The sequence below is a fragment of the Stenella coeruleoalba genome (genome assembly GCF_951394435.1).
Source record: "Stenella coeruleoalba genome assembly, chromosome: 14".
Lineage (NCBI taxonomy): Eukaryota > Metazoa > Chordata > Mammalia > Artiodactyla > Delphinidae > Stenella > Stenella coeruleoalba.
The window spans coordinates 39,475,857-39,502,313 of NC_137160.1; the positions used below are offsets into that span (position 1 = coordinate 39,475,857).

Consider the following 26,457-nt stretch of genomic DNA (forward strand, 5'->3'; position numbering starts at 1 on the left):
GCAACTAGAGAAAGCCCACACACAGCAACAGAGACCCAGTGCAGCCAAAAATAAAATAAATTAATTTAAAAAATAAAGTTAATGTAGAATAGATAGAGAAGGAGGGAGTGGGAAGAGTTGGAATCTCAGGTGAAGACAATTTGGGAGAAGATATGAAGCCATTTTGGTGGCTTCAAGGCTCAGGGAATAGTGTTGAAGATACTCTTAGGTCTTGGGAGACAGGTTAAAGTTGGATTAAGTTAAGGCTTAGAACTAGACTAAGCAGATAGGATAAAGAAAAGGATGTAAAATGAGGGAAAGAGAAGAATGTAGAGATAGGAATTAATATTGGAGTGAGAGGAAGAGGAAGGAGAGTTACCTCACCTCTTGAGGTATCTCTGAACCTCAAGCTGTAGTGACATTAAAAATGGGAAAGAGAAGCTATACTTATAATCAAACAAACAAATAAATAGGCAAAGTTCTTGAACAGTGTTTCCCAAAAGATGGCTTAGGAATTCCTGTGGTTTCTTATATACCTTTCTTGAAATTTCTTGTATTAATATTTAGAATATGACAGCATCTGTCTTCTGTTTCTTTTGTGAATTATCATAGTTAAGACAAGTGCTATGTCCAAATGTGCTGAATTAATTATGAGATTTCTGAAATTAATTTTTAACTATGTAATATATGAATATGTTCTTGTAAAAAATGAAAACAATTCAGACACAGCTTAAGGGCACCAATTCTTATCCTCTCTTATTTGCATACTTATGAATTCTTATAAAATATATACTTTTATAAAACAAACATTATACTGTACTTATTTTTTGTAACTTAAAAACAATCCACCATTGGATTTATGAATCTTTTAAGCTGCTGCATGTATTCTGTAAGATGAAGTATCACAATTGATTTAGCCATTTACATGAAGAAAGTCCCAACTCTTCACTGTTACTGAGCTGGACCACACAACTAGCATTTGGCGCCTTGTGCAAACACGCTGGTGTTTAAGAGATTTTTAATTAACCCTTGGTAAATACAGTTTCTCCCAGGAGGAGGGTTCTAAGCCTGGCAAACACCGCCCCGCCTCCGGCCCAGACCCAGGCGGCACGCCCCCCGACCGCCTCTCCAGGGCGCGTCTCTTCCCCGCCCCTTCCGCTCGGCCTCGGCAGAGCCTGTTCGGTGGGCGGGGCGGGGGTAGGCCGTGACGTCACTGCCGGCTGGTCGCCATCTTGCTGGTTTGCGGCCGATCTTGGAAGTGGCGGCAGCGGTGGTGAGGGCGTGGGGAAGGGTGGGGTGAGGGGGCGAGGCCGCGGCGGGGGCGGCGAAACTCTCCTCCCCCTCAGCCTCACCGCGTGGGACGGCGTGAGCACGGTATCGGAGTGATGTCCGCTTTCTCTGAGGCGGCGCTGGAGAAGAAGCTGTCGGAGTTGAGCAACTCGCAGCAGAGCGTGCAGACCCTGTCCCTGTGGCTAATCCACCACCGCAAGCACTCGCGGCCCATCGTCACAGTGTGGGAGCGGGAGCTGCGGAAAGGTGAGTCGGCCGCGCCTCTCGGCCTCTCCCCGCCGCTCCCTGCCGCTCCCCGCCACCCGGCCAGTTCCCTGGCATCCCCGGGACCACCCCCCTCCTTAGGAGCCCCATTCCCCTAGCGACCCCAACTCCCGACTGCCCCGCACGCCGCCTCCCCAGGGCCCCGGGCTTCCTGGCGTCGGTGGTCTGCGGGCCAGGAGGAGCGGCGTGTACTGCGTTTCCTGCAAAGTCTACGTTTAGTAGGTGTTGTTGAAGAAGGTATTGTATAAAGGATTAACATTTCTATTGGTTTAACGTGGAAACAGTAGCCAGGGGCTCAGCACTCCGCACCTAATTACAGTCAGAAATTTAGGCAGTCAGGTTTTTTCATTGGGTACATTATAATGGAGGATAGAGGAGGGGAAAGATTGGTATGGGGAGATACTTCCATTATTTCTATAACACATCAACTCAAACTTGTGAAATTAAGGGGAAACATAGTTTTAGAGCTGGGGAGTGTAAAATAAGATGCGTGATGCAATGGAAAGAACTCTGAATTTGTAGATTTCAGAGGAGATGGATTAGGGAGATTTCTTAATTTCTGGATTGCAAGTGCCTCACCTGAAAATGAGGGAATTAGATTAAGTTGATCTAAGGTCCTTTCTTGCTCTATGATTACATGCCTCTGGGGCAGCGTCTTTATTTTGCAAAGCATTCTATAGTGCTCCTGTAAATGAAGTTAACTTTTTTTCAGCTGTAGTCTGCTGTCACTAAAATATCTAGAAGAATCATTTCACTACTGCAGAGCAGATTTATCCGTAAGAACTGATTGTATGATGGTACGACTGAAAATTAAAATATTTCATTTGCTTAGTCTGAATTTGTACCTTAATTCTTATTTCATTCTGTAAAGAGAATGGGCACTCTTAATTGTTGTTTCAGACATCCTAATGTACCTGATACGATGGTTATTATTAATTGTTTTAACAAGCCATTGTTAATCAAGTAGATGCTTGTGTACTGATCCATATGAAAGCCACATGATGATTAATATCAGAGCCAAAATGTGGCATTGGCTATATAGAGTGGAGACATTCTGTATGTTTTCTTGTGTATTTGCTTGTGGTTAATCCCTTAGAACAGTGGTCTCCAACCTTTTTGACACCAGAGACTGGTTTCATGGAAGACAATTTTTCCACGGACCTGGGGGGGAGCAGGATGGTTTGGGGATGATTCAAGAGCATTACATTTATTGTGCACTTTATTTCTATTATTATTACGTTGTAATACATAATGAAATAATTGTACAACTCACTATAATGCAGAATCAGTGGGAGCCCTGAGCTTGTTTTCCTGCAACTAGATGGTCCCATGTGGGGGTGATGGGAGACAGTGATACCCTAAGTGTGTTGCTTATGTCCAGTCTACTCCGTAAGATGCAGCTTAATTGTCACTTGCCACTCACTGATAGGGTTTTGATATGAGTCTGCAAGCAGTTGATTTATTATGGTCTCTGTGCAGTCAAACCTCTCTGCTAATGATAATCTGCATTTGCAGCCGCTCCCCAGCGCTAGCATCACCGCCTCAGCTCCACCTCAGATCACCAGGCATTAGATTCTCATAAGGAGCATGCAACCTAGATCCCTGGCATGCGCAGTTCACAGTAGGGTTCGTGCTCCTATGAGAATTTAATGCTGCTGCTGATCTGACACGAGGTGGAGCTCAGGTGGTAATGCGAGTGACGGGGAGCAGCTGTAAACACAGATGAAGCTTCGCTCACTTGCCCACTGCTCACCTTCTGCTGTGCAGCCCAGTTCCTAACATGCCATGGACCAGTACCGGTCTGTGGCCCAGCAGTTGGGGACCCCTGCCTTAGAATAAGTTGATGTAGAGCCCTGTTTTTCACTTCATATGTAAGTGTATGTGTATTGGCTGTCATGGAGGAATTCACCTGTGAGTGGCCGAAAAGGTTTGAGAAACACAGATATAAATGTCTGGCAAATAGCTGTGAACTTTGAGAAGGCAGGAATTGTCTTTGCTTTTCTACCTTACTAGATATGAAAATCAACAACAGGTTTATATTTGGGGGTGGGGTGGGGAGGGAAGAAAGAGCATAAGGATTGGTACCCAAATTGTTCTTAAGAACTACCACAAATCAGTAGAAAAATGGCCATACTGTTAAAAGGCATTTTACGTAAGCGGAAACCTGAAAGGCCTATAAATGATACTCAATCTTACTAATCAAGAAAAAATAAATCAATGAAGTACCACTTTAGACCCTTTGGTTTGCAAAATTAAAATTATGATAGGAAATGCCCTGCCAGTCCAGTGGTTAGGACCCGGCGTTTTCACTGCCTGGGACCCCAGTTCGATTTCTGGTTGGAGAAGTAAGCTCCCGTGGGGTACAGCCAAAAAAAAAGAAAAGAAAAACAGGTGTGACAGTACCTAGGATTGGTGAGGATGACAGGAAACAAGAACTCTCTCACACTGCTGACTGTAGTGTAAAAAAGGAGATGTGTTTCCATTTGTTTCCAACTCTAAAGAAGTTGAAGGTATATGTCCTTTGGCCTACCAGTTCCATGAATATATCCTGGAAACTCAAGAAATTATGTTTATTGTAGCCTCTTAATAACAAAATTAGATAAACACTTTAAACATCTCATTAGTTAGAGTATGGACAAATATATTTTGTCTTTCATACAGTATAATATAATACTGTCCAACAGTTTTTGTGAATGAACTAGAGCTGCATGAAACAACATGACATGAATATTGGGCTAAGAAAGCAAGGTGCAGACCAATATGGTATATAGTGAAAGTTTGAAAACATGCAGAACAATACTCTATATTGTTTACAGGTATCTGTAGCTAGAACATGCATAGAAATGATTAACACCATAGTCCTAGATAGTGGCTACCATAAGGAAGAGAGGGAATGAAAATGGATCTGTGTTAGCTTATAGTACATATATATGAAACATTTTTTGAAACAAATGGAAAATGATAAGATGTTCTATTAGCTGAGTTTGGGGATGTTTTCATATGTTAAAATGTTTCATAAATAGAGTTAAAGGCATATAAATAGATGCTTTAGGAGGAGAATAGTGTTGGGTGATGATGGTGATGATAGAAATGGTAGTAATAGTGGAGGTGATGATCATGCTGCTGCTGCTGCTGCTGCTGCAGCTGCAGTTCTCAGTGTGCTCTGGGCTTTTCTGCCAAGGGTTTCCTTTCCTTGACACACGATTGTGCCTTTGTAGGGTGTAGCCATTATGTCCTCCCCATTCTCTGCAGTTTTGCTCATCAACTTTAGGATCCTCTCTTTCCTTTAGCATAATGATAGTGACAGTAATTTACTGAGTACAAGGCATTGTTTTAGACATCTTACTGTGATATCTTGACTCCTCACATTATCTCTGCAAAGTAAGTATTTTTGAAAGGAATTGATCAAATTTGAAATGTCAAGAAATTAAGGAAAATTAGTTGAACATTTTGTATTAAGCTAGGCATTCTTTAGTTTCTTGAAGTGTTTAAAGAAGACAAAAATGTGACATCGGTAGGAAAAATTACTGCTCAAAATATGAGAATGAGTAGGTATAATGATACGTCAGATATAGTAATCATGCAGTTGTAAAGATTTCCCCTTTGTCCACTTTTCTTATTTTTGTCTCCTTTAAAGAAAGATAATTTATTTTTGGAGGAATATACCCCGTGGCCCTTATGAAGACCAAAGTAGCTATAATTTCCCTGATAAATGCAATAGAGTGTAACCAAAAACATAAGTGACCATTTTGTTGTTTTGTAACAGCTCTATTGAGTTATAATTAAGATACCATACAATTTACCCATTTGGTTTTTAGTATATCATATATTGTAAAACCATCACCACAATAAATTTTAGAACATTTTCATAACCCATGCCTTTTAGCTGTCATTCCCGCTTCCCCACCTCTAGGCAACCACTAATTTACTTTGTTTCTATAGATTTACCTTAAATGGAATCATATGATATATAGTCTTTTGTGACTAGGCTTCCTTTGCTTAGGATAATATCCTCTAGGCTCATTCTTGTTGTAGCATGTATTTAGTACTTCATCCCTTTTTATGGCCAAATAATAATCCATTGTATGCATTTATCCATTCATCAGTTGATAGACATTTGGGTTGATTCCACTTTTTGGCTATTATGAACAATACTGCTATGAATATTTGTGTACAAGTTTTTGTGTGGATGTGTTTTAATTTTTCTTGGATATATACCTAGGAATAGAATTGCTAGGTCATATATGAACTCTACATTTAATGTTTTGGGGAGTTGCCAGACTGTTTTCCACAGTGACTGCATCATTATACATTCCTGCCTGCAGTGTATGAGGGTCCAATTTCTCCACATCTTTAACAACACTTATTATTATCTGTCTTTTTGATTATAGACACCCTGTTGGGTGTAAAGTGTCTTGTGGTTTTGATTTGTGTTTCCCTGATGACTAATGCTGTTGAGCATATTTTCATTTGCTTATTGGCCATTTGTATGTCATCTTTGGAGAACTGTCTATTCAGATCCTTGCCCATTTTAAAATTGCATTGTCTTTTTTTTTTAATTTTAGAATTTCATTTTTTTTATACAGCAGGTTCTTATTAGTTGTCTTTTATTATTAAGTGTTCTTTATTTTATTTTTTAAATTTATTTTTTAAAATTTATTTTTACATCTTTATTGAAGTATAATTGCTTTACAATGGTGTTAGTTTCTGCTTTATAACAAAGTGAATCAGCTATACATATACATATATCTTTATGTATTTTACATACAAGTCTGTTATCAGATCCATGACTTGCAAATATTTTCTCCCATTCATTGGGTTGTCTTTTCACTTTCTTAATACTGTCTTTTGAAGGTGATTGTTTTAAACTCTGAACTTCTCAGTAGTGGGCTAAATTATAAATTAGCCCACTAATTAAATTATATGTTGCATTAATTGCTGTAGAAATATCATCCATGAATGTACCAGAATTTACGAAACAACACTGACAGGCTCTTTCCTACATGCAAACACTAGGCTCTTTCCTACATGCAAGTACAAGAACAACAAGTCTCTGCAAGAGTTGTAGAAAGAGAATAGATAGGAGGAAGTTCTTTGTAGTTGATTAGAGTTGCTGCTTTCAGTAGTCTAGTTGATTGAGTCGTTTACACTTGCCTCTTGTATGTTATTCATATTTGAGTCTTAACAAAATCATAATTGTCTCAGCCCTTTAGAGTATGTTAATTCACCCTGTATTTATTATCTTATATATGTCTAGCATTGGATATATTCCAGTCATAAAACAACGTGTTTTTTTGGTTTTGTTTTGGCCATGCCGCGTGGCTTGCGGGATCTTAGTTCCCTGACCAGGGATTGAACCCGGGCCACAGCAGTGAAAGTGCCAGGTCCTAACCACTGGACCGGCAGGGATATATTTATATGTCAAATATATTTCAATTAAAAAAATAAATAAAAAGAAAGAACGTTGGTCCCTGCCCTCATAGAATTTGTAGTCTCATGGGGAGGGCAAACAACGAACAAGAAAATTGTAAATATAAGTTTTGTATTAAGTGCATTTAAGGGAGGAGAACCTTAAGTAGTTAGATGGTGAGGGAAATGATCTCTGTAAGGTGACCTTCAATTAAAGACCTCTCTGAACCAGCTATGCCATAAATGGGGAGGAGGTATTCAGCTACTGGGATATGTGAAGATGCTGAGGCAAGAAATAGCTTGGAATGCAAAGAGCCAAACCTGGGAATGTTCAGCCCTTGAGTGCTCTTTACTGTTTTTCCCCCACTGGCAACAATTAAAATATTAAAATGCCTAAAGTTTAGATTTTCCTTCTATTTGTAATCACTTGTTAAAATCAGTACTTTGTTATCAATAAACTGTATTAGACATCTTTCAGGGAACTAATTATCACTTTATATTGTATTATAGACTGGGGGATTATGTGTTGGTTATGAAGTAGATAGTGGGTTCCTATAGGTGGTTGTTTTCCAAGTTTTAGCCTGCATAATCTCAACATATTGCCTTTGATAAAGGTTCTTAAATATGTCGAATTAACATTTATATTCATGAATATGGCTTTAGGTTTGTAAGTGGTGCTAAAATAAGTATATTCTTAGATACTCTATTTGGTTTTAGAAAAATACAAAAGGTTAAAGAACATTTTTCATCCTCTTTAAAAACATGTAGCCATATAAATCCTTAAAACGAAGAGATTCTGTTTTTGAATTGACAATTCAATGGCTTTTATATTGTCTAATACTGTTATTTTGGAAATACTATACTTTTTTGTAGTTAGCATTAAACAAGTAAGTTAGACAGTGTTTATATTTTGTTAATTACACTAAGAATTTGTTTTTCTCAAATCTGTATGACTTTTATGCACCTCAGTGTAGTCATCATCCAGCTGTAACAGTTATATTCTTTGTTAACAACTTTAAAAAAGTTAATTTCTTAAAATACCATCAAATATCCAGCTAGTATTTGTTTCCTTGATTGTCTCACATTTTTTAAATTTTAGCCAGTTATTTGAATCAGGATGCAAGTAAAGTTTCTTCATTGCATTTGATTATTATATTTAAGTTCCTTTACATCTATGGATTCCCTCTTTTATTTTAAATTTATTGTTTGAAAAAATCACATTGGTTGTTACATAGATATTCTCAGGGTCTAGACCAGGGATTATCGACTGTATGATTAAAGGATCCCTTTATTTTTGTAAAAATTATTAAAGGCCCCTGATCTTTCATTTATGTGGTTTATATTTACTGGGAGTTATATTAGAAAGTGAAACCTTGAAAAATATTTATTTAATAATTATTATTTTAAAACTGTGGTACTAAATTGATTTTATGTTAACATAAAATGACATTTTTAATGAAAAATAACTTAAAAATATTAGAGAAAGGAGTGATTGTTTTACATTTTTGCAAATCTTTGTCTGTCTTAATTAAAGACAGCTGAATTCTCATGTCAGCTTTTCCATTCAGTCTTCTTGTGATGTATATCACATAACTGCAGGAATATAACACTGTACACAGGTGAGAGGATGAGAGCGAAAAAGACAAATAATGTCTTAGTATTATTGTGAAAATAGTTTTGAGTTCATGGACTCCATGAAAGGGTTTTGAGGACCCGCCAACAATTCACAAACCAGATACTAAGAGCTAGGCCATTTCCTATTATTGGTAGTTAGATCAAGAGGCTAGCACCCATTGCTTTGCCTTAAGCAGACATATTCCCTCCAAAATGTTAATTCCTACTCAGTGTGAACTTAAACCAAATTTATGAAATTTCCCTTTGGGTTATAATATAATTTTCTTTAGGTTCTCTTTCCTATAACATACACCTTTTTTAAAAATCGATGATTTGATGTTGTTTTTACGGCTCCAAAATTTAAGGAAATTATCCTTAAATTTCTAATAAAAATAAAGGTGTGCGCCTGCATTAAACAAACATAATTATAGTTCATAATTTTACAAGTGTATTTTTGAATAAAATGAAATTTTCATTTGATATGTAAAAGTTTCTCCTGTTGGTTTCCTTTAATCATCAAATACCTATTGAGCTCCTGCTCTGTTGCTAGACCAAGGATGATTCAGTGGATAAGGGAGACATAGCTTACATATCAGTCAGGGCAACAGACTCTGCTAAATTAGTAACTTCATAGTGATACAAAGAGAAATATCAATATAATTGGGAAACTAGCTTAGTTTAGGCAATTGATTTGAGATTTGAATTTACTAGGAGCTGTACAAAGTATGTAGACATAGTTTTTACTGTTGCTTTAATCGTTTGAATGTCGTTTTATGTCAAACAAAGGTTATTTGACATTTTAAATGTAACATTTCAGTTCACAACTCCTTTTTGGAACTAGACAGGATAATAAAGTAAATATTTTAGGTAGACTTTTAATGTTTTATGTCTGCAAAGAACTTTAAGTGATTTAAGATTTTTAAAATCCTTTTGTTTGTAAAAATGTATGAAGAGGATTATAATAATGAATTATTTATGTAGTCACCTTGCAGTCATCTAGGTTATTTGGTCATTTTTGGTTCTCTTGGCTTTTATCAGGTACCTGTTAGTCTTGTTCTTCTTCTTTTTTTTTTTTTTTTTTTTTGCGGTACGCAGGCCTCTCCCTGTTGTGGCCTCTCCCGTTGCGGAGCACAGGCTCTGGACGCGCAGGCTCAGCGGCCATGGCTCACTGGGGCACGAACCCGTGTCCCCTGCATCGGCAGGCAGACTCTCAACCACTGCGCCACCAGGGAAGCCCTCTTGTTCTTCTTTTTATAGCTTTTCCTTAGTCCCTTTTATATCTATAATAACTGAGAAACTAAGAAAAAAATTACCATTCTATATACTTTCCAGGTGTATTTTTTAAAATACAGTATATTTTAGTAGGTAGTAACATGCATGTAATACGAAATTTAAAAGTCACAAAGCCTCCTTTCCACTCTTCTCCCCCTGCCACCCATTTTCCTTACCCAGAATCAATCTGTTAAGTTTATTCTTCCAGAATTTTCTGTGCATATATAGTCATCTACATATGTTACAGTTTCTTTCTCTCTTTCATGTTTAGACAAATGGTTGGATATTATATAGATTTCTCTGTGCTTTTGCTTTTCTTTTTAATACATCTTTCAGATTATGATGTATTTATGTATATGATGTTGCCTCAATTAAAAAAATGACTGCACTGTATTCCATTTTATGGATGCACCAAAATTTATATAACTGTTACTCTATTGATGAACATTTAGGATGTGTCAGTTTATCTTATAGTTTATAAGTATTAATTTATGTTACTAAATATTCTTATTTTCTTAACGGTTTCAGCTGATAGAAGTGGTAGGCATTGGTTTATCACACCATTTTTTTTTAAGTTCTTTTTACCTCCACCCATTTGAAATGCCTCCTTTAACATACACTCAGTTTTCATATATATATTTGGCATATTTGTAGACTGTCATTCTGCTCCATTCATCGGACTACTCATGTATCACTGTCACACTCTTTATTATGTTTTCACATCTAGTAGGACATCCCACTCCAACCCCCCGCCAGCCTGCAAATTGCTCTTCTTTTTTTTTTTTCCCCAGAGTTTTCTTGTGTCTTCTTGTTTTGTTTTTCCATATAAACGCTAGAATCAACTTGTCATTTGCAAGAAAAAAATTATTTTGGTATTTTATTAGCTCAAAGAGAATTCACATCTTTTTTTTTTTTTTTTTTTCTTTCTTCATGGCATGTGGGATCTTAGTTCCCTGACCAGGGATTGAACCCGTGCCCCCTGCAGTGGAAGCTCAGAGTCTTAACCACTGGACTGCCAGGAAATTCCCGAGAATTTACATCTTTATGATGGCTAATCTTCTTAGGCTGAGAACCGTGCAGTCTTATTCTAAATGTATTTGTTGTAATTGTTTAAGTAAGTGGTTCTCAAACTTGTTCAGGTATTTGTTCATGATGCCTTGTAAAGCCCTGTGAAGACCATCACAAAATGCACATTTAAGTTTACAGTAACTGTATAACTTTGCACTAAATGTATCTCATTTAATTCTAGTACAGGCTAATAGAAGAAAGTGTCAGAGGATTGTCACGTTATGCGAAAGCACTTAAAACTGAAAACATTTACATTCATTAAGGTTTTGTTTTTTGTTTTTTTCTTTGTAAATTGGGAAAATGGTTTGCATTGGTTGATTTTTGTGATGACATTTTGGTCCAGTTCAAAGAATATTCTTCTTCAAGAGCATGGTTTAAAAACCTTATCTATTTATGAATGGATGAACAAGATGTACGTATATGCAATGGAATACTACTCAGCCATAAAAAAGAATGAAATAATGCCATTTGCAGCAACATGGATGGACTTAGAGATTGTCATACTAAGTGAAGTAAGTCAGAGAGAGAATGAAAAATGCCATATGATATCACTTGTATGTGGAATCTAAAACATAACACAAATGAACCAATCTATGAAACAGACTCACAGACCTAGAGAATAGACTTGTGGTTGCTAAGGGGGGCGGGGGAGGGATGGACTGGGAGTTGAGGGTTAGTAGATGCAAACTATTATATATGGAATGGATAAACAACAAGGTCCTACTGTATGGCACAGGGAACTATATGTGATAAACCATAATGGCAAAGAATATAAAAAAGAATGTATATATATGTGTAACTGAATCACCTTGCTGTATAGCAAAAATTAACACAACATTGCAAATCAACTACACAACAATTAAAAAAAACCTTTGTCTATTTAATTCAACATGCTGTTTTCATCTCTTTAGTATTGGAATAAATCATAATGTGTATGGTATTCTATTTTATAGATTATTCTTTTAAACAAGGAGGTTTGGGTAGGTAAGGACCATGTTTTTCCTGAACTATCAAAAAATTCAGTTTTCTTAGTAGAAAATCATGAGTTATCTTGAAGAGCACTTGTGATGGTTAATTTTATGTGTCAAATTGACTGGGCCACAGGTGGCTTTAGATATTTGGTCAAACAGTATTTTGGGTATGTCTGTGAAGATGTTTCTGGCTGAGATAAAACATTTTAATCTGTAGAGTGAGTAAAGCAGGTTGTTCTTAATGTTGATGGGCCTCTTTCAGTCAGTTGAGGGCTGGAATAGAACAAAAAGGCTGATGCTTCTGTGAGTAAGAGGGAAACTTGTCCGGCCTGACTGCCTTCTTTCCTTCCTTTGGACTTAAAGTGAAACATGGGCTCTTCCCAGATCTTGAGTCTGCTTTCTGACAAGTGCTATGCCATCAGCTCTCCTGGGTCTCCAGTTTGCTGACTGCAGATCTTGGGACTTGACAGCCTCTATAATCACATGAACCAGTTCCTTATAATTTCTTTCTGTGTATGCACACACACCTTATTAGTTCTGTTTCTCTGGAAAACCCTGAGTAATGTATACATAATCCAGATTTACAACAATTTAATTAGTAAATCAACTAATACTTAATGTGGATTTAATCAAGTTTATTGTTTTAGAATTTTAAAAATGCAGTTGATGTGCTATAACTAGCACATAAAAACGCTTAATGATTAAGAATAATTTCACTTTATTTATTTTTAAAATTTTTTTAAATTTATTTTTATTTATTTTTTTGGCTGCGTTGGGTTTTCATTGCTGTGCACGGGCTTTCTCTAGTTGCAGCGAGTGGGGGCTACTCTTCGTTGCAGTGCACAGGCTTCTCATTGCAGTGGCTTCTCTTGTTGAGGAGCACGGGCTCTAGGCGCGTGGGCTTCAGTAGTTGTGGCACGCGGGCTTCAGTAGTTGTGGCTCACAGGCTCAGTAGTTGTGGCACATGGGCTTGGTTGCTCTGCAGCATGTGGGATCTTCCCGGATCAGGGATTGAACCCATGTCCCCAGCATTGGCAGGTGGATTCTTTTTTTTTTTAAAGAATATTTTTTTTAATTAATTAATTAATTTATTTATTTTTGGCTGTGTTGGGTCTTAGTTTCTGTGCGAGGGCTTTCTCTAGTTGCTGCAAGCAGGGGCCACTCTTCATCGCAGTGCTCGGGCCTCTCACTGTTGCGGCCTCTCTTGTTGCGGAGCACAGGCTCCAGAGGCGCAGGCTCGGTAGTTGTAGCTCACGGACCTAGTTGCTCCACGGCATGTGGGATCTTCCCAGACCAGGGCTCGAACCCGTGTCCCCTGCATTGGCAGGCCGATTCTCAACCACTGCGCCACCAGGGAAGCCCTGGCAGGTGGATTCTTAACCACTGTGCCGCCAGGGAAGTCCCACTTTATATATTTATAATTGACACTTTAGGTGTAATTTTTGCTTTCTTCCATCAATATGCTGATGATTCAATATTCTTTTTTTTTTTTTTTAGCAGTCTCAATGTCACTGTATTTCTTGAGCACCTCAAACTCAGCATGTACAATGCAACACTTTGTCATCTTTCCCCACTCTTGTCCCACTTCCCTGTTACTCTTCCTGTATTTCCTATTTGAGTGAAAGGGATTACCGTCTACCAGTTGCCTAATTTCAGAACTTCAAGATTATCTTGACAACTCTCTTTATACATACCTCACCTGCAGCTTTTTATTGCTATTTTAGCAGTATTCTGTTTGTCTCTGCTATCCCATCCCACTGCCCAGCTCCTCATCTTTTACTAGCACTCTTGCAGTAATCCTACTCCTAGGTATATATTCAGAAGAATTGAAAGTAGGTATTCAAGCAAATACTATACAAGAATGCTCATAGCAGTGTTATTCACAGTACTCAAAAGGTGGAAACAACCTGAACGTCCATTAGTGGATGAATAGATTTATGTGGTATATCCATGCAATGAAATATTATTCAGCCATAGAAAGGAATGAAATACTGATTCATGGTACAATGTGGATGAATCTCAAAAACATATGAAGTGAGGACTTACCTGGTGGTCCAGTGGTTAAGAATCCTCCTGCCAGTGCAGGAGACATGGGTTCGATCCCTGCTCCAGGAAGATCCCATGTGCTGCGGGACAGCTAATCCAGTGTGCCACAACTACTGAGCCCATGCTCTAGAGCCCATGAGCTGTAACTACTGAGCCCACGCGCCACAACTACTGAAGCCTGCACGCCTAGAGCCTGTGCTCTGCAACAAGAGAAGCCAATGCAATGAGGAGCCTGAGCACCACAACGAAGAGTAGCCCCTGCTTGCTGTAACTAGAGGAAGCCTGTGTGCAGCAACGAAGGCCCAACAGCAGCCAAAAAACAAAAAAACAGAAAAGAAAGGAAAAATGAAGAGAAAGAAGCCAGACACAAAAGGTCGCATATCGTAGGATTTCATTTTATATGAAATATCTGTTGAATACCAATAGAATATATGATTCCACAAAGGGAGAAAGTCGTTGCCAGAGACTGGGGGGGGAGAAGAGTAATGGGAAATGAATGACTGTTTAATGGGTATGAGGTTGTCTTTGGGGGTGACAAACGTGTTTTGGAAATAGATGTAGGTGATAGTTGCACAACTATATGGTAAATGCTCCTGGATTATACACTTTAACATGGTTAATTTAATGTAATGTGAACTTTCTCTCAATTAAAAAAAAGATGATATAGGGAATTACCCAGCGGTCCAGTGGTTGAGAATCCGGGCTTTCATTGCCAAGGGCACAGGTTCGATCCCTCGTTGGGGAACTAAAATACCACAAGCATTACAGTGTGGCCAAAAAAATAAATAAATAAAAATATAAAAATAAAAAAAGGTGGGGCTTCCCTGGTGGCGCAGTGGTTGAGAATCCACCTGCCGATGCAGGGGACACGGGTTCGTGCCCCGGTCCGGGAAGATCCTACATGCCGCGGAGCGGCTGGGCCCGTGAGCCATGGCTGCTGAGCCTGCGCCTCGGGAGCCTGTGTGCCGCAACGGGAGAGGCCACAGCAGTGGGAGGCCCGCGTGCTGCCAAAAAAAAAAAAAAAAAAAAGTGATATAAACACATTGCACTTTCATGTGTCTTTTTTGTTGTCACAAACTACATTTTTTTTTTTTTTTTTTGGCTGCGCAGTACACCATGTGCGGTATGCAGCATGCGGGGTCTTAGTTCCCTGACCAGAGATTGAACCTGGGCCTCCTGCATTGGGATCATGGAGTCTTAACCACTGGACCACCAGGGAAGTCCCACAAACTGCATCTTATATATGTTGTGTGCCCATCATCAGACTTATTATTATTTTATACATTTCTATTTTAATTCACATAGGAAACAAAAAGAGAAGTTACCAACCAAAAAATAAAGTAATACTGGCTTTTATATTTACTTATGTAGATACTTTACTGATGTTCGTTATTTCTTTATATGGCTTCTAGTTATGATCTAGTGTCCTTTCATGTCAGTCTGAAGGACTCTCTTTAGCATTTCTTGTAGGAGACATCTACTACCAATAAAGTCCTTCAGGTTTTGTTTACCTTGAAATGTCTTAATTTCTTCTTCAGTATTGAAGGGTAGTTTTGCCAGATTTAAAATTCTTGGTCGACATTCCCCACCTCACCCCCACCCCCAGGGGTTTAAATATGACATCTCATAGCCTTCTGGCCTCCACAGTTTGATGAGAAATTGTTAATTTTATTGAGGCTCCCTTGTGTTTACATGACAATGAGTCGCTAATTGCTGCTTTCAAAAATTCTTTGTCTTTGTCTTTGGACAGTTTGATTATAGTGTTTCTCAGTGTGGGTCTCTGAGTTATTCCTACCTGGAGTTCATTGAGCTTATTAGATTCGTAGATTCATGCCTTTTTTAAAATTTGTGGAGTTGGGGGCCATTATTTCTCCATATATTCTTTATGCACCCTCTTCTCTTTCTCAGACTCCTATAATGTGTGTTTGTTAGCTTGGTGGTGTCCCACAGGTACATTTCACTCTGTTCTCTTGCCTTTATTCTTTTTCTTTCTGCTCCCCAGACTCCATTTCAATGGTCTTATCTTCATATTTGTCAGTTCTTTTTATTCTTGACATTTTCTCTGGTGTCACCTCCATGTACTTTTTATTGCTATTATTATAGCATTTAACATATAGTATTTTAGTGGTTCTGTGTTGAGTTTCTTATTACTGGAGGACTGAGCCTATTCCTTTGTTTCCTCAACGTAGCATACAGTAGATACACAGTAAGTATGTGTTGCGTGAGCTACTGAATGAATGTTGCAAAGTATATAGAATGAGACTTTTAGAGCTAGAAGGAGTATTACAGAATGTTTTGCTGTTTTTTTTAAAGAGTAGTGCCTGAATTTGGAACTTCTGACATCTTAAGGCAAATATTGAACTCCATTTATAAACATTTACCTGATTGAGAGAAAGACTTGAAAAATTTCCAGCTTTTTCAGTCTATCATATTGTTCTGCTCTTGCCATATTTATCCATCTTTAGAGAAGTGGTTCTTAAAGTGTGGTAACTGGATCCCCCTTGGTGGATCACCAAGACCCTTTTAAGAGGCATATGGGACAAGGTAAAAAATGTTTTCATAGTACTACTGAGATGTTCCTCTCCCCTGGCCCTTTTCACTGTGTTGGCATGTTCTGTGGTGGTGTAAAAGCAAAGGTGGGTGAAAACTGGTAGTGTCTAATCAGTAGTCAAGGCAGAGACACCAGACTGTACCAGTAATCATTGTATTTTTCACACCACACGTTCACAGCTTAAAAAATATATCAGTTACCTGACAGTGCTCATCAGCGTAGCTCAGATTACTAATTTGGTTAAATCTTGACCCTTGAGTGCATGTGTCTCTGTGCGTGTGTGTGCGTGTGCACTTTTTTCGTTGTGTAAAATATACATAACATAAAATTTAACGTTTTAACCTTTTTTTCTTTCTCTTTATTGTGGTAAAATATACATAATATAAATTTACTATTTTAACCATTTTTTAAGTGTACAGTTCAGTGCAGTTAAGTCCATTCACATTGTTTTGCAGCTGTCATCACCATCCACCTCCAGAACTTTTTTCATTTTCCCAAACTGAAACTCCATTCCCATTAAACAATAATTCCCTTTTCTCTCCCAGCACCTGGCAACCACCCGTCTACTTCCTGTCAGTTTGAATTCAGCTACTCTAGTTGCCTCATTTAAGTGAAATCATACAGTTTATTCTTTTGTGACTGGCTTATTTAACTTAGCATAATATCTTCAAGGTTCATCCATGCTGTAGCATGTGTCAGAACTTCTTTCCTTTTAAACGGCTGAATAATACTCTTGTATGTATATACCACATTTTATTTATTTGTTGATGACATTAGGGTTGCTTCCACTTTTTGGCTATTGTGAATAATGCTGGTATGAACATGGTTGTACAAATATCTGTTTGAGTCCCTTCTTATTTTGAGTATGTACCGAGAAGTGGAGTTGGTAAATCATATGGTAATTCGATGCTAATTTTTTAAAAAATAAATTTATTTTACTTATTTATTTTTGGCTGCATTGGGTCTTTCGTTGCTGCACGCAGGCTTTCTCTAGTTGCAGCGAACGGGGGCTACTCTTCGTTGTGGTGCTCGTGCTCCTCATTGTAGTGGCTTCTCTTGTTGCAGAGCACGGGCTCTAGGTGCGTGGGCTTCAGTAGTTGCTACACATGGGCTCAGTAGTTGTGGCTCACAGGCTCTAGAACACAGGCAGGCTTAGTAGTTGTGGCGCATGGGCTTAGTTGCTCTGCGGCATGTGGGATCTTCCTGGACCAGGGCTCGAACCCATGTCCCCTGCATAGGCGGGAAGATTCTTAACCACTTTGCCACCAGGAAAGCTCTCTGTGTTTAATTTTTTGAGGAACAACTGTGCTGTTTTCCATACTAGCTGTGCCATTTTACATTCCTACTTGCAGTGCACCAGGATTCCAATTTCTGCACGTTTTCATCAGTGCCTGTTATTTTCTGTTTTTTTCTTTTTTGTTTTGAAAAAAGACATTCTAATCGGAATGGAGTGGTATCTGTGGTTTTAATTTGCGGTTCCATAATGACTAGTGATGACTATATATGCAAGAGTTTTTTGCTATGCTCGCTCTTCCATTTTATTGGTCTATATGTCTGTCCTTATGCCTATACTACACTATTCTGATTACGATAGTTTTCTAGTAAGTATTGAAATCAGTTAGTATGAGTCTTTCAATTTTAATTTTCTTTTAAAATATTGTTTTGACTATTTGGGATCATTTGGGAATCTATATGAATTTTAAGATGAGTTTTTTGATTTCTACCAAAATGCCATTGGGAGTTTGATAAGGATTGCATTTAATTTGTAGGTTGCTTTGAGCAGTGTTATCTTAGCAATATTAAGTCTTCCAATCCGTGAAAATGGGATGTATTTCAATTTATTTGTATCTTCTTTTATTTCTTATTATAGGTTTCAGTGTACAAATCTTACACCTCTTTGGTTAAACTTATTCCTAAGTATTTTATTCTTTTTGATATAATGGTAAGTAGAATTCTTAATTTCTTTTTTGGATCATTCATTGTTAATCTATAGAAATGCAATTCATTTTTGAACGTTTTGTATTCTGCAACTTTGCTGAATTCATTTATTAGCTCTAACAGTTTTTTTGGACTCATTAGGGTTTTATACAAGTAACATCTGTGAACAGAGATAATTTTACCTCTTCCTTTCTAATTTGGATGTCTTATTTCTTACCTAATTGCTATGGCTAGAAGTTCCAATACTGTGTTGAATTAAAGTGGTAAAAGTGAACATCCTTCTCTTTTTCCTGATCTTAGGGGAAAAGCTGTCAGTCTTTGACTATTGAGTATTGCATTAGAGGTGATTAAATATCTTTTTAATAATCTGTGTGACAAAATGGGAAGTCTACATAAAGTACCGTATACTGAACATTCTGGAGGAAATATGCCTGTGTGATTGAGTTGTGAGCTAAACCAGATGCTTTTTTCATGGAGCACCATTTTATTTGAAAAAATGACAAGAGAAACTGTGATTATTCAGACACGGATATTTGGCAGATGTTTTCTCAAAAAAATGAATACAATGAACCTGTTCATCAAGGAAGACAACTGACAGTATTTGTTGCCCATTAGAAAATTCAAGTTTTCAAGCAAAAATTAGAATTTTGAAAAACTCAAATGTGCCATCATGAGCCTGACAACTTCCCAATGCTTTTAAACACTTTTCCAGTGAAATCAATAGTGATACTTACAAATGTGATTTTTTTATATTGCCTAATAAAATGTTTCAGCAGTTGGAATGTTTGTGTAACTCAGCAAACCAGTATTTTTCAAAAGACTTATGCATGATGTTACAAAATTATACAGGAGTCAAAGATCCATTCAAAGAGCATGGTAGCTTAAAGTATTTTAATGTAAGAGGGTTTTAGCCGTTCATTGATATGTTTTCAGATTCCATATTACAATTTAGAATCTTCTTAAAAACTACAACTTGTTGGATTTTGGTGTAGTTTCAAAGAATATCCACAATTATCTGTAAAGACTGTTAAAACATTTTTCTCTTACCAAGTTTATATTTGGATGCGGTCTGCTTTTTTTTTAACTTTACTTTTACTAAAACAATATATTGTGGTATGTTTAATAGGAAGCACATATGAGAATCCAGCTGTATTCTGTTGAACTGGAGATTTGCAAAAACGTAAAACAATATGATTCTTCTCACTTAAAATTTTTTTTGGTGGAAATATATTTTTTAAACAAATGTTATTTATGTTAACATATAATTTTAAAAATTGTTTTTAAATGAACTAGCACATGTCTTAAGAATTCCTCTGTTTTAATTTTTAATAAGGTAAGTATTGGTGGATAAACAAAAGTTTTTTGGGGTTCTCAAGAATTTGTAAGAGTATGAAGGGGTCCTGAAACCAGAAAGTTTGAGAGTTGTTCTCAGATTAACAGAGACCATGGGTGCTTTGCATTAATTTTCTTTTAGTTCATCTCTATCTTGCCTAGTTTAATGTAGTAATTGTTTTCGTTTTTAAAGCTTTAGCTTTCAGATTCTTTTGGAGTTAAGTCACTGAAATTGATATTAATGTTTATAAATAAATATGTAGAGTGAACACTGGATTTTGTTTCAACCACCCTCTTCTGGGAGTGCTTTTGTAGTGATTTTTTAGCTTCAAAACTAGAGGACTTAAAATGAAATTTTTGAAAATACTGTTTATTTTTCTGTAACTACAGATTCACATTCATTTGTAAGAAATAATACAGAGGGGTCCTGTTTACCCATTTCCAGCTTCCCCCAATGATAGCATCATGGAAAACTAGTTTAAAATAAAATCTCTATAGATATTGAAAAACATCATAACTGTAATATTGACATTGATATAGTCAAAATATGGAACATTTCCATCACCACGAGGAACCCTCATGTTGCCTTTTAATAGCCACATCCACCTCAATCCCGGCACACCCTTATTTAACCCTAGTTTATTGAATTTTTCTTTTATGCGTTATGCTTTTAGTGTCAAGTTTAAGAACTCTGCTTAGCCCTGGATTCCAAAGATTTTTTTCCCTGTGTTTTGTTCTAAAATACTTATAGTTTTGCATTTAAGTCCATGATCCATTTTGAGTTAATTTTTATATAATGCGTGAAATTTAGGTCAAGGTTCAAATGCTCCAGCACCGTTTGTTGAAAAGGCAGGCTGTCTTTCCTTTATTGAATTGCTTTGCTCCCTTGTCAAAATTGACTTGAGTGTATTTGTGTGAGTCTGTTTCTGGGTTCTCTGTCCTATTCCATTGATCCATGTGTGTCTCCCTCCACCAATGCCACAGGTAATCTTGATAGCTATATGATAAGTCTTGAAATTGGGTAGATTGATGCCTTCCACTGTATTCCTTTGCAGAACTGTTTTAGCTACTCTGGTTCTTTTGCCTTTGTCTATAGACTTTAGAATATAATCTGGTCTATATCAATAAAAATTATTTTGCTGGGATTTTGATAAGAGTTGCATTAATCCTGCATATCAGTTTAGGGGAAATTGACCTCTTTATTATGTAACATCTTCTAATCCATGAACATGGTATATTTCTCTATTTATTTTGATCTTCTTTGACTTTTTTTTATCAGTATTATGTAGCTTTCAGCATACAAGTCCTGTACTTGTTTTGTTTTATTTACACTTAAGTATTTCAATTATTTTGAGCAATTTAAAGGGATATTTTATTTTTAATTTTATTTTTCTCATATTTATTCCTAATATATTGAAATACAACTGATATAATAGCCAAGACATGGAAACAACCTGAGTGTCTATCAAGAGATGAATGGATAAAGAAGTTGTGAGATATGCGCGCACACACACACACACACACACACCACACACCGCAGAATATCATTCAGCCTTAAAGAAGTGAGGAAATGCTGCCATTTTTAACAATGTGGATGGACCTTGAGGATGTAATGCTATGTGAAATAAATCAGAGAAGGAGATACTGTACAATCTCACTTATATGTTGAATCTTAAAAAAAAAAAAAAAAAGCCACAAACCCAAACTCAGAAAAAGAAATCAGATTTGTGGTTGCCAGAGGTCGAGGTGTAGGAGGGGGAATTGGAAGAAGGTGGTCAAAAGGTACAAACTAACAGTTCTAAGATAAATAAGTAGTAGGGATGTAACGTACAACAGGATGACTATAATTAACACTGTTGTATGAAAGAAAATAAAGCCTAAGAGGTGTCATCGCAAGGAGAAAAAAATTTTTTTATCTTTTTGTTTTTGCGTCTATACGAGATGATAGTTAACTTATTGTGGTAATCAGTTCACAGTATATGTAAACCAAACCGTTATGCTGTACACCTTAAACTGATATAGTGCTGTATGTCAATTATATCTCAAAAAACTGGGGTGGGGGAAGCAGCTTTTTCTTTATTTTTATGTGTCAGTTTCATTTTTTCTTTTTTTTTACTTTTATTATTTCCTCATGCTTCCTTGTGTTTATTTTGTTCTTCTTATTCTAGGTTTTTGAGGTGGGAGCTTAGATTATTGATTTTAGACTTGTTCATCTTTTCTAGTGTGTGCATTTAGTGCTGCAAGTTTCTCTCAGCACTGCTTCAGCTTCATCCCACAAATTTTGTATTTTCAACATATTTGCATATGCTAGTTGAAGCATTTTTATGATGGCTGCCTTAAAATCTTTGTCAATAATTCTCAAATCTCTGTCATCTTAGTGTTGGCATCTACTGACTGACTTTTTTCGTTCAGCTTGAGAGCCTCCTGGTACTTGGTATGATGGAAATTTTGCTGATCCATAGATTTTTTTGTATTATATTATGTTATGATACTCTGGACCTTACTTAATCCTGTTTAAGCTGGGTTTCTCTGACACTACCCCATCAGGGGAAGGAGGTGTTCTTTGTTACTGTTGGGTGTGAGTGGGAGTTCTGGCTCCCCACGAGACTTCCGCTGATACCACAGAGTTGCTGGGCCACGGTGGAGGTGCTGACTTTCCACTAGGCCTGCTGTGACACCACCCCAGTGAGTGCCTCCTTACTGCTGAGTGGGGTGGAAGTCCAGGCTCCCTCCTTTGCCTTCTCTGACACTACTCTGGAGAGGTGTTGGGCTTCCACATTACAGCCTTTGCTGGTGTGGATGTGAGTGGGGTCACAGATTTTTCTTTTTTCTCTTTTCTTTTCCTTTCTGCGGTGTGTTTGGTTGGAGTAGATAGGGTATTTTCTAAAAGTTTTTCTGTCTTGCTAGGCTGCCCTTTTCCTGCTCCTTTGACGAGAGTGAGAAGGCTTTTGTTGGAACTTTTTATATCTGCACCTGTTAGGATTTCTGGGGTGCTGGCCTCTTCAACTTTGAATCTGAGATATATGAGGCAAAGTGAAAACTCTGGGAACTCACCTTGTGTTGAACTCCCAAGTTCCCTAGCCAGTCTGCTGCCTTTTCTTTTCCTATGTTTGGTTTATTTATAATGTCTAGGATTTGTAGTTGTGCTTTGCAGGAGGAATAGGGAAAAGTATGTCTGCTCTATCTTCTCAGAAGCAGAAGTCCTCTACAAATTGGGCTTTCTATTGGAATTGGTACACATCATTTGGAACTCTGAGACTAGTGTGTTCTACCAGTATTTTCTTGTCTTTGATATTATAGGATATTTTCGGGCTTGCCTGTTGTGTTAGTATTTTAACAAGCTTATTTTAATGTAACTGTATGCTAAACACTAAATTTTACTTTTTATCGGTTTAAAACATACATTTGTTGTATGTGTTTTAAAGTACAGTAGTATGTAAAATTGCTAAGTAAAAATTGATTGCAGAGAGGTCAGATATTCCCAGACTAATCTGTAAATTCAGGGCAGTCTGTAAGAAATGTAAAACTAATTCTATAGATCATTGGGAAATGTGAATGTGGAGGAAGAGCCAAGGCAATCTTTGTCTTGTGAATTTTGACAGTTTTGAAGGGAAAACAATAATGAAAGTAGTGTGCCCTTTTAGGTATCCACGTAGACTGTAAAGACATTGAAATTAGGAGAGTATGATGTCGGTAGAGGAAGAGAAATATATATATATGAAAGGAACAGAGTAGAGATTTGTGAGAAGACCTATTTTATGTGGGCATTTGGTAAATTAGACACTTGAAACTCATGTGATAAGAGATGGAATATTAATAAATGATTCTTAGATTCCTAACTAATATCATATGAAATTAATCCAGTTGAATTAAAGATATAACATTGAAAAGAATCAACTATAGAGTCATGTAAGAAAAATACATATTTATAATCATTTCTAGTTTTGGATCATGAAAGGACTTTCTAAATACAATATAGGCCATGAGTCATATAGGAAATAGATTTGGCTACATAAAGTTATAAAATCCCTGAATGCAGAAAATATCAAATTTTAATTTAAGCAACAGATTTGGAGAAAATATTTGCACTACCTAAAACAGGAAAAAGCTAATATGCATAACATATAAAATGCTCCTGTGAGTTGATAAAAAAACAAACAGCTCAGTAGGAAAATAGGGAAAATGATGTGAGTGGGGAACTTGAATTGAATTCCTTCAATTTACAAAAGAAGGAATATAAATGACTGAGAAATCAGCTTTAGTAATATATAGGGAATTGCAAATAAAAACAGGATCACTTTACTCCTGAGAGATTGGCAAAGATCTTAAATATTAATAGTATTATGTTGATGTTGGGAAATGAGCATTTTCACGTGGGAGGAGTTCAAACAGTTGGCCTTTTTGATGGGCAACTTGACAATATCTGTCCAAATTTAAACTGCATACCTTTTAACCTATCACCTCTGCCTGTCAAAATCTATCCTATAGAAATACTTGCTCAGGTTTACAAACATAAAAGATATTAAAGATTTGAAACAACATATATATATATATATATATATCATGTGACTAAGTAGTTATTAAAAGGAATGAGGCTCTTAAAGAGAGTTTGTAACAGATCTGTTTATGAACACAAAAATGCTTTGGATATATGAAGTGTGAAGAAAACTGTAAAGCATTATGTGTAACATGATCTTACTGAAGAAAAAATTCTGTGTATGTGGGTATCTGTGAATAAGTATATAGTATTTGCAAAGGCACATTAAATGGTATGAAAAGGATACACATACTAAATAATTAACTCATTCATGGTGAGGGTGTGGAGATGAAAGGAGATTTCACTTTTTATGCTCAATTTTTATTTAATTTTTAAATTAACTGTTTATCATAGACTTAAAATTATATACAAAAGTAAGTAAAGACAATAAGATTTTGAACTTCCATGAACCCATCACCCAGCTGCATTGTTACTAACGTTATACCTTTCTGGTTTCATCTACCTAAATCTTTCCTACCCTGATACCTACTTATTTTCCTGTTTTTTTGTTTTTTTAAAGCAAAACCCAGACTTCAAACCATTTAAAACACATATGTCAGGATATATTTATAATAGATAAATTAAGCCTTATATTAAAATTTTAATGTAATTGTAAGAGCTCTGTCACACCTAACGAAGTTAACTTTGATTTTTGTTGAACCTAGTCCATGTTCAGTATCCTAGATTCCTTGAAAAATGTCTCTTTATAGTTAATGTTCAAAGTAGAATCCAAAAAGTTCCACTCATAACATTTGGTTAACAGTTCTCTTTAATTTGTGTCCCCTTTCCCCCTACATTTTTTTCATGCAGTTTACTTGTTGAGGAGACTGTGTCACATGGACTATAGAATTTCCCTCCTTAGGCATTTGGGTAATTCCGTCCTTATGGTGTCATTCCCAAAGAATACTGCATTACCTGTGTTATGCACTTCCTGCTGCATCACATTAAGAGATACCTAATGTCAAGTTGTTCTATATTTAGGGATGAGATTGATCAGTGGATTCAGTTGTTATCATTATGAATCCATTATGAAGTTCCTCATCACCTTTCACCCAGTGGTTTTAGCAGCTTCTGATGGTGGTTGGTTAGACTCCTTATTTTATCAGGAGTTGCGAAATTATGAATTTCTAGTTCTTTTATTCTTTCTGTGTTTATTATGCAGAATTCTTTTCTAACAGTGCCTCTCAAAAAGTGTAGGCCTCTGCAGCATCAGTATCACCTGGGAATTTGTTGGAAATGCAAATTCTTGGGTCCTATCCCAGACCTACATCAGAAACTATTGGTAGGAACCAGTTATCTGTGTATTAACAAGCCCTCTAAGTGGTTCTGAGGCATGCTGCAGTTTGAGCATTTGTTGCATAAGAACTTTCTTCATCAGCCATTGTTGACTCTGAAATTCAGTTCATCCAGGAAAAGGAGGATAAATGGCTTATTTTTTCCCCCTTGTCAGCTAAATTAGTTCTTTAGCAACCTTTTTTTTTTAAGTATTTTTAATGAACTTATGGATTTTTAGCTATTTGTGTTTCAGACCATTGTAGTCGTTCTTTTTGATACTCTTTTGCCAGTGGCAGCATCTTGGGGCATTGCTTGTGTCCTTTGGATACAACCTTGGTAGTTTTTAAAATAATTTTCTTACTTTCTATCACGACGAGATGTTACAGGCTCATCTTATGTAGTTCCTGCTTTTATTAACAAAATGTTATTTAGGGACCATAGTATGTGTTGATTGATTTCAGTGCATTTCTTTTAGTGCGTTTAATTACTTTAATACTTCTTTCATTGGTAAATGGGGATAATAACTTATTCTGTAGGGTTGTTTTGAAGACTAAATGAGATACGTAATAAACTTTTAGAACAGTGCCTAGGTCATAAGAAACTAGTCAGTATTATTTTAAAGATATTCTTAATAGGCCAAAAAAGTTTTAGTTTCAGTTCCACTCTATAAGCATAATGTGAATATACAATGTGATGTGTATTCTTTAGAACTCTTCCAGTTCACAGTGTCTTTTATAGTGGTGTAATGGTCCAGGATGAAGTTTGTGCTTTTCAAGATTTTAAGAATTCATTTGTTGTGTATACCAAAATGAAGGTTTTTAAAATTTCAGGAAGCAGAATTGCCTTGGGCCTTTTAGAATGGGAAAGATGTCCATTTGTCTGGGCCTAGGTGGAGTTTTTTTTTAAACCAG

At 36.7% G+C, this 26,457-nt stretch overlaps 1 protein-coding gene across 2 annotated transcripts in view; it reads left to right on the forward strand.

Moving 5' to 3' along the window:
• The first annotated feature begins 1,296 nt into the window (after nucleotides 1-1,296).
• RPRD1A (regulation of nuclear pre-mRNA domain containing 1A) overlaps nucleotides 1,297-26,457 on the forward strand; it is a 73,021-nt gene continuing 47,860 nt past the window's right edge. For both annotated transcript variants that reach the window (XM_079941722.1, XM_079941723.1), the window contains exon 1: nucleotides 1,297-1,515. In XM_079941722.1, coding sequence (XP_079797848.1) covers nucleotides 1,365-1,515 — 151 coding nt within the window. In that variant the 5' untranslated portion in view covers nucleotides 1,297-1,364. The remainder of the gene's footprint in view (nucleotides 1,516-26,457) is intronic.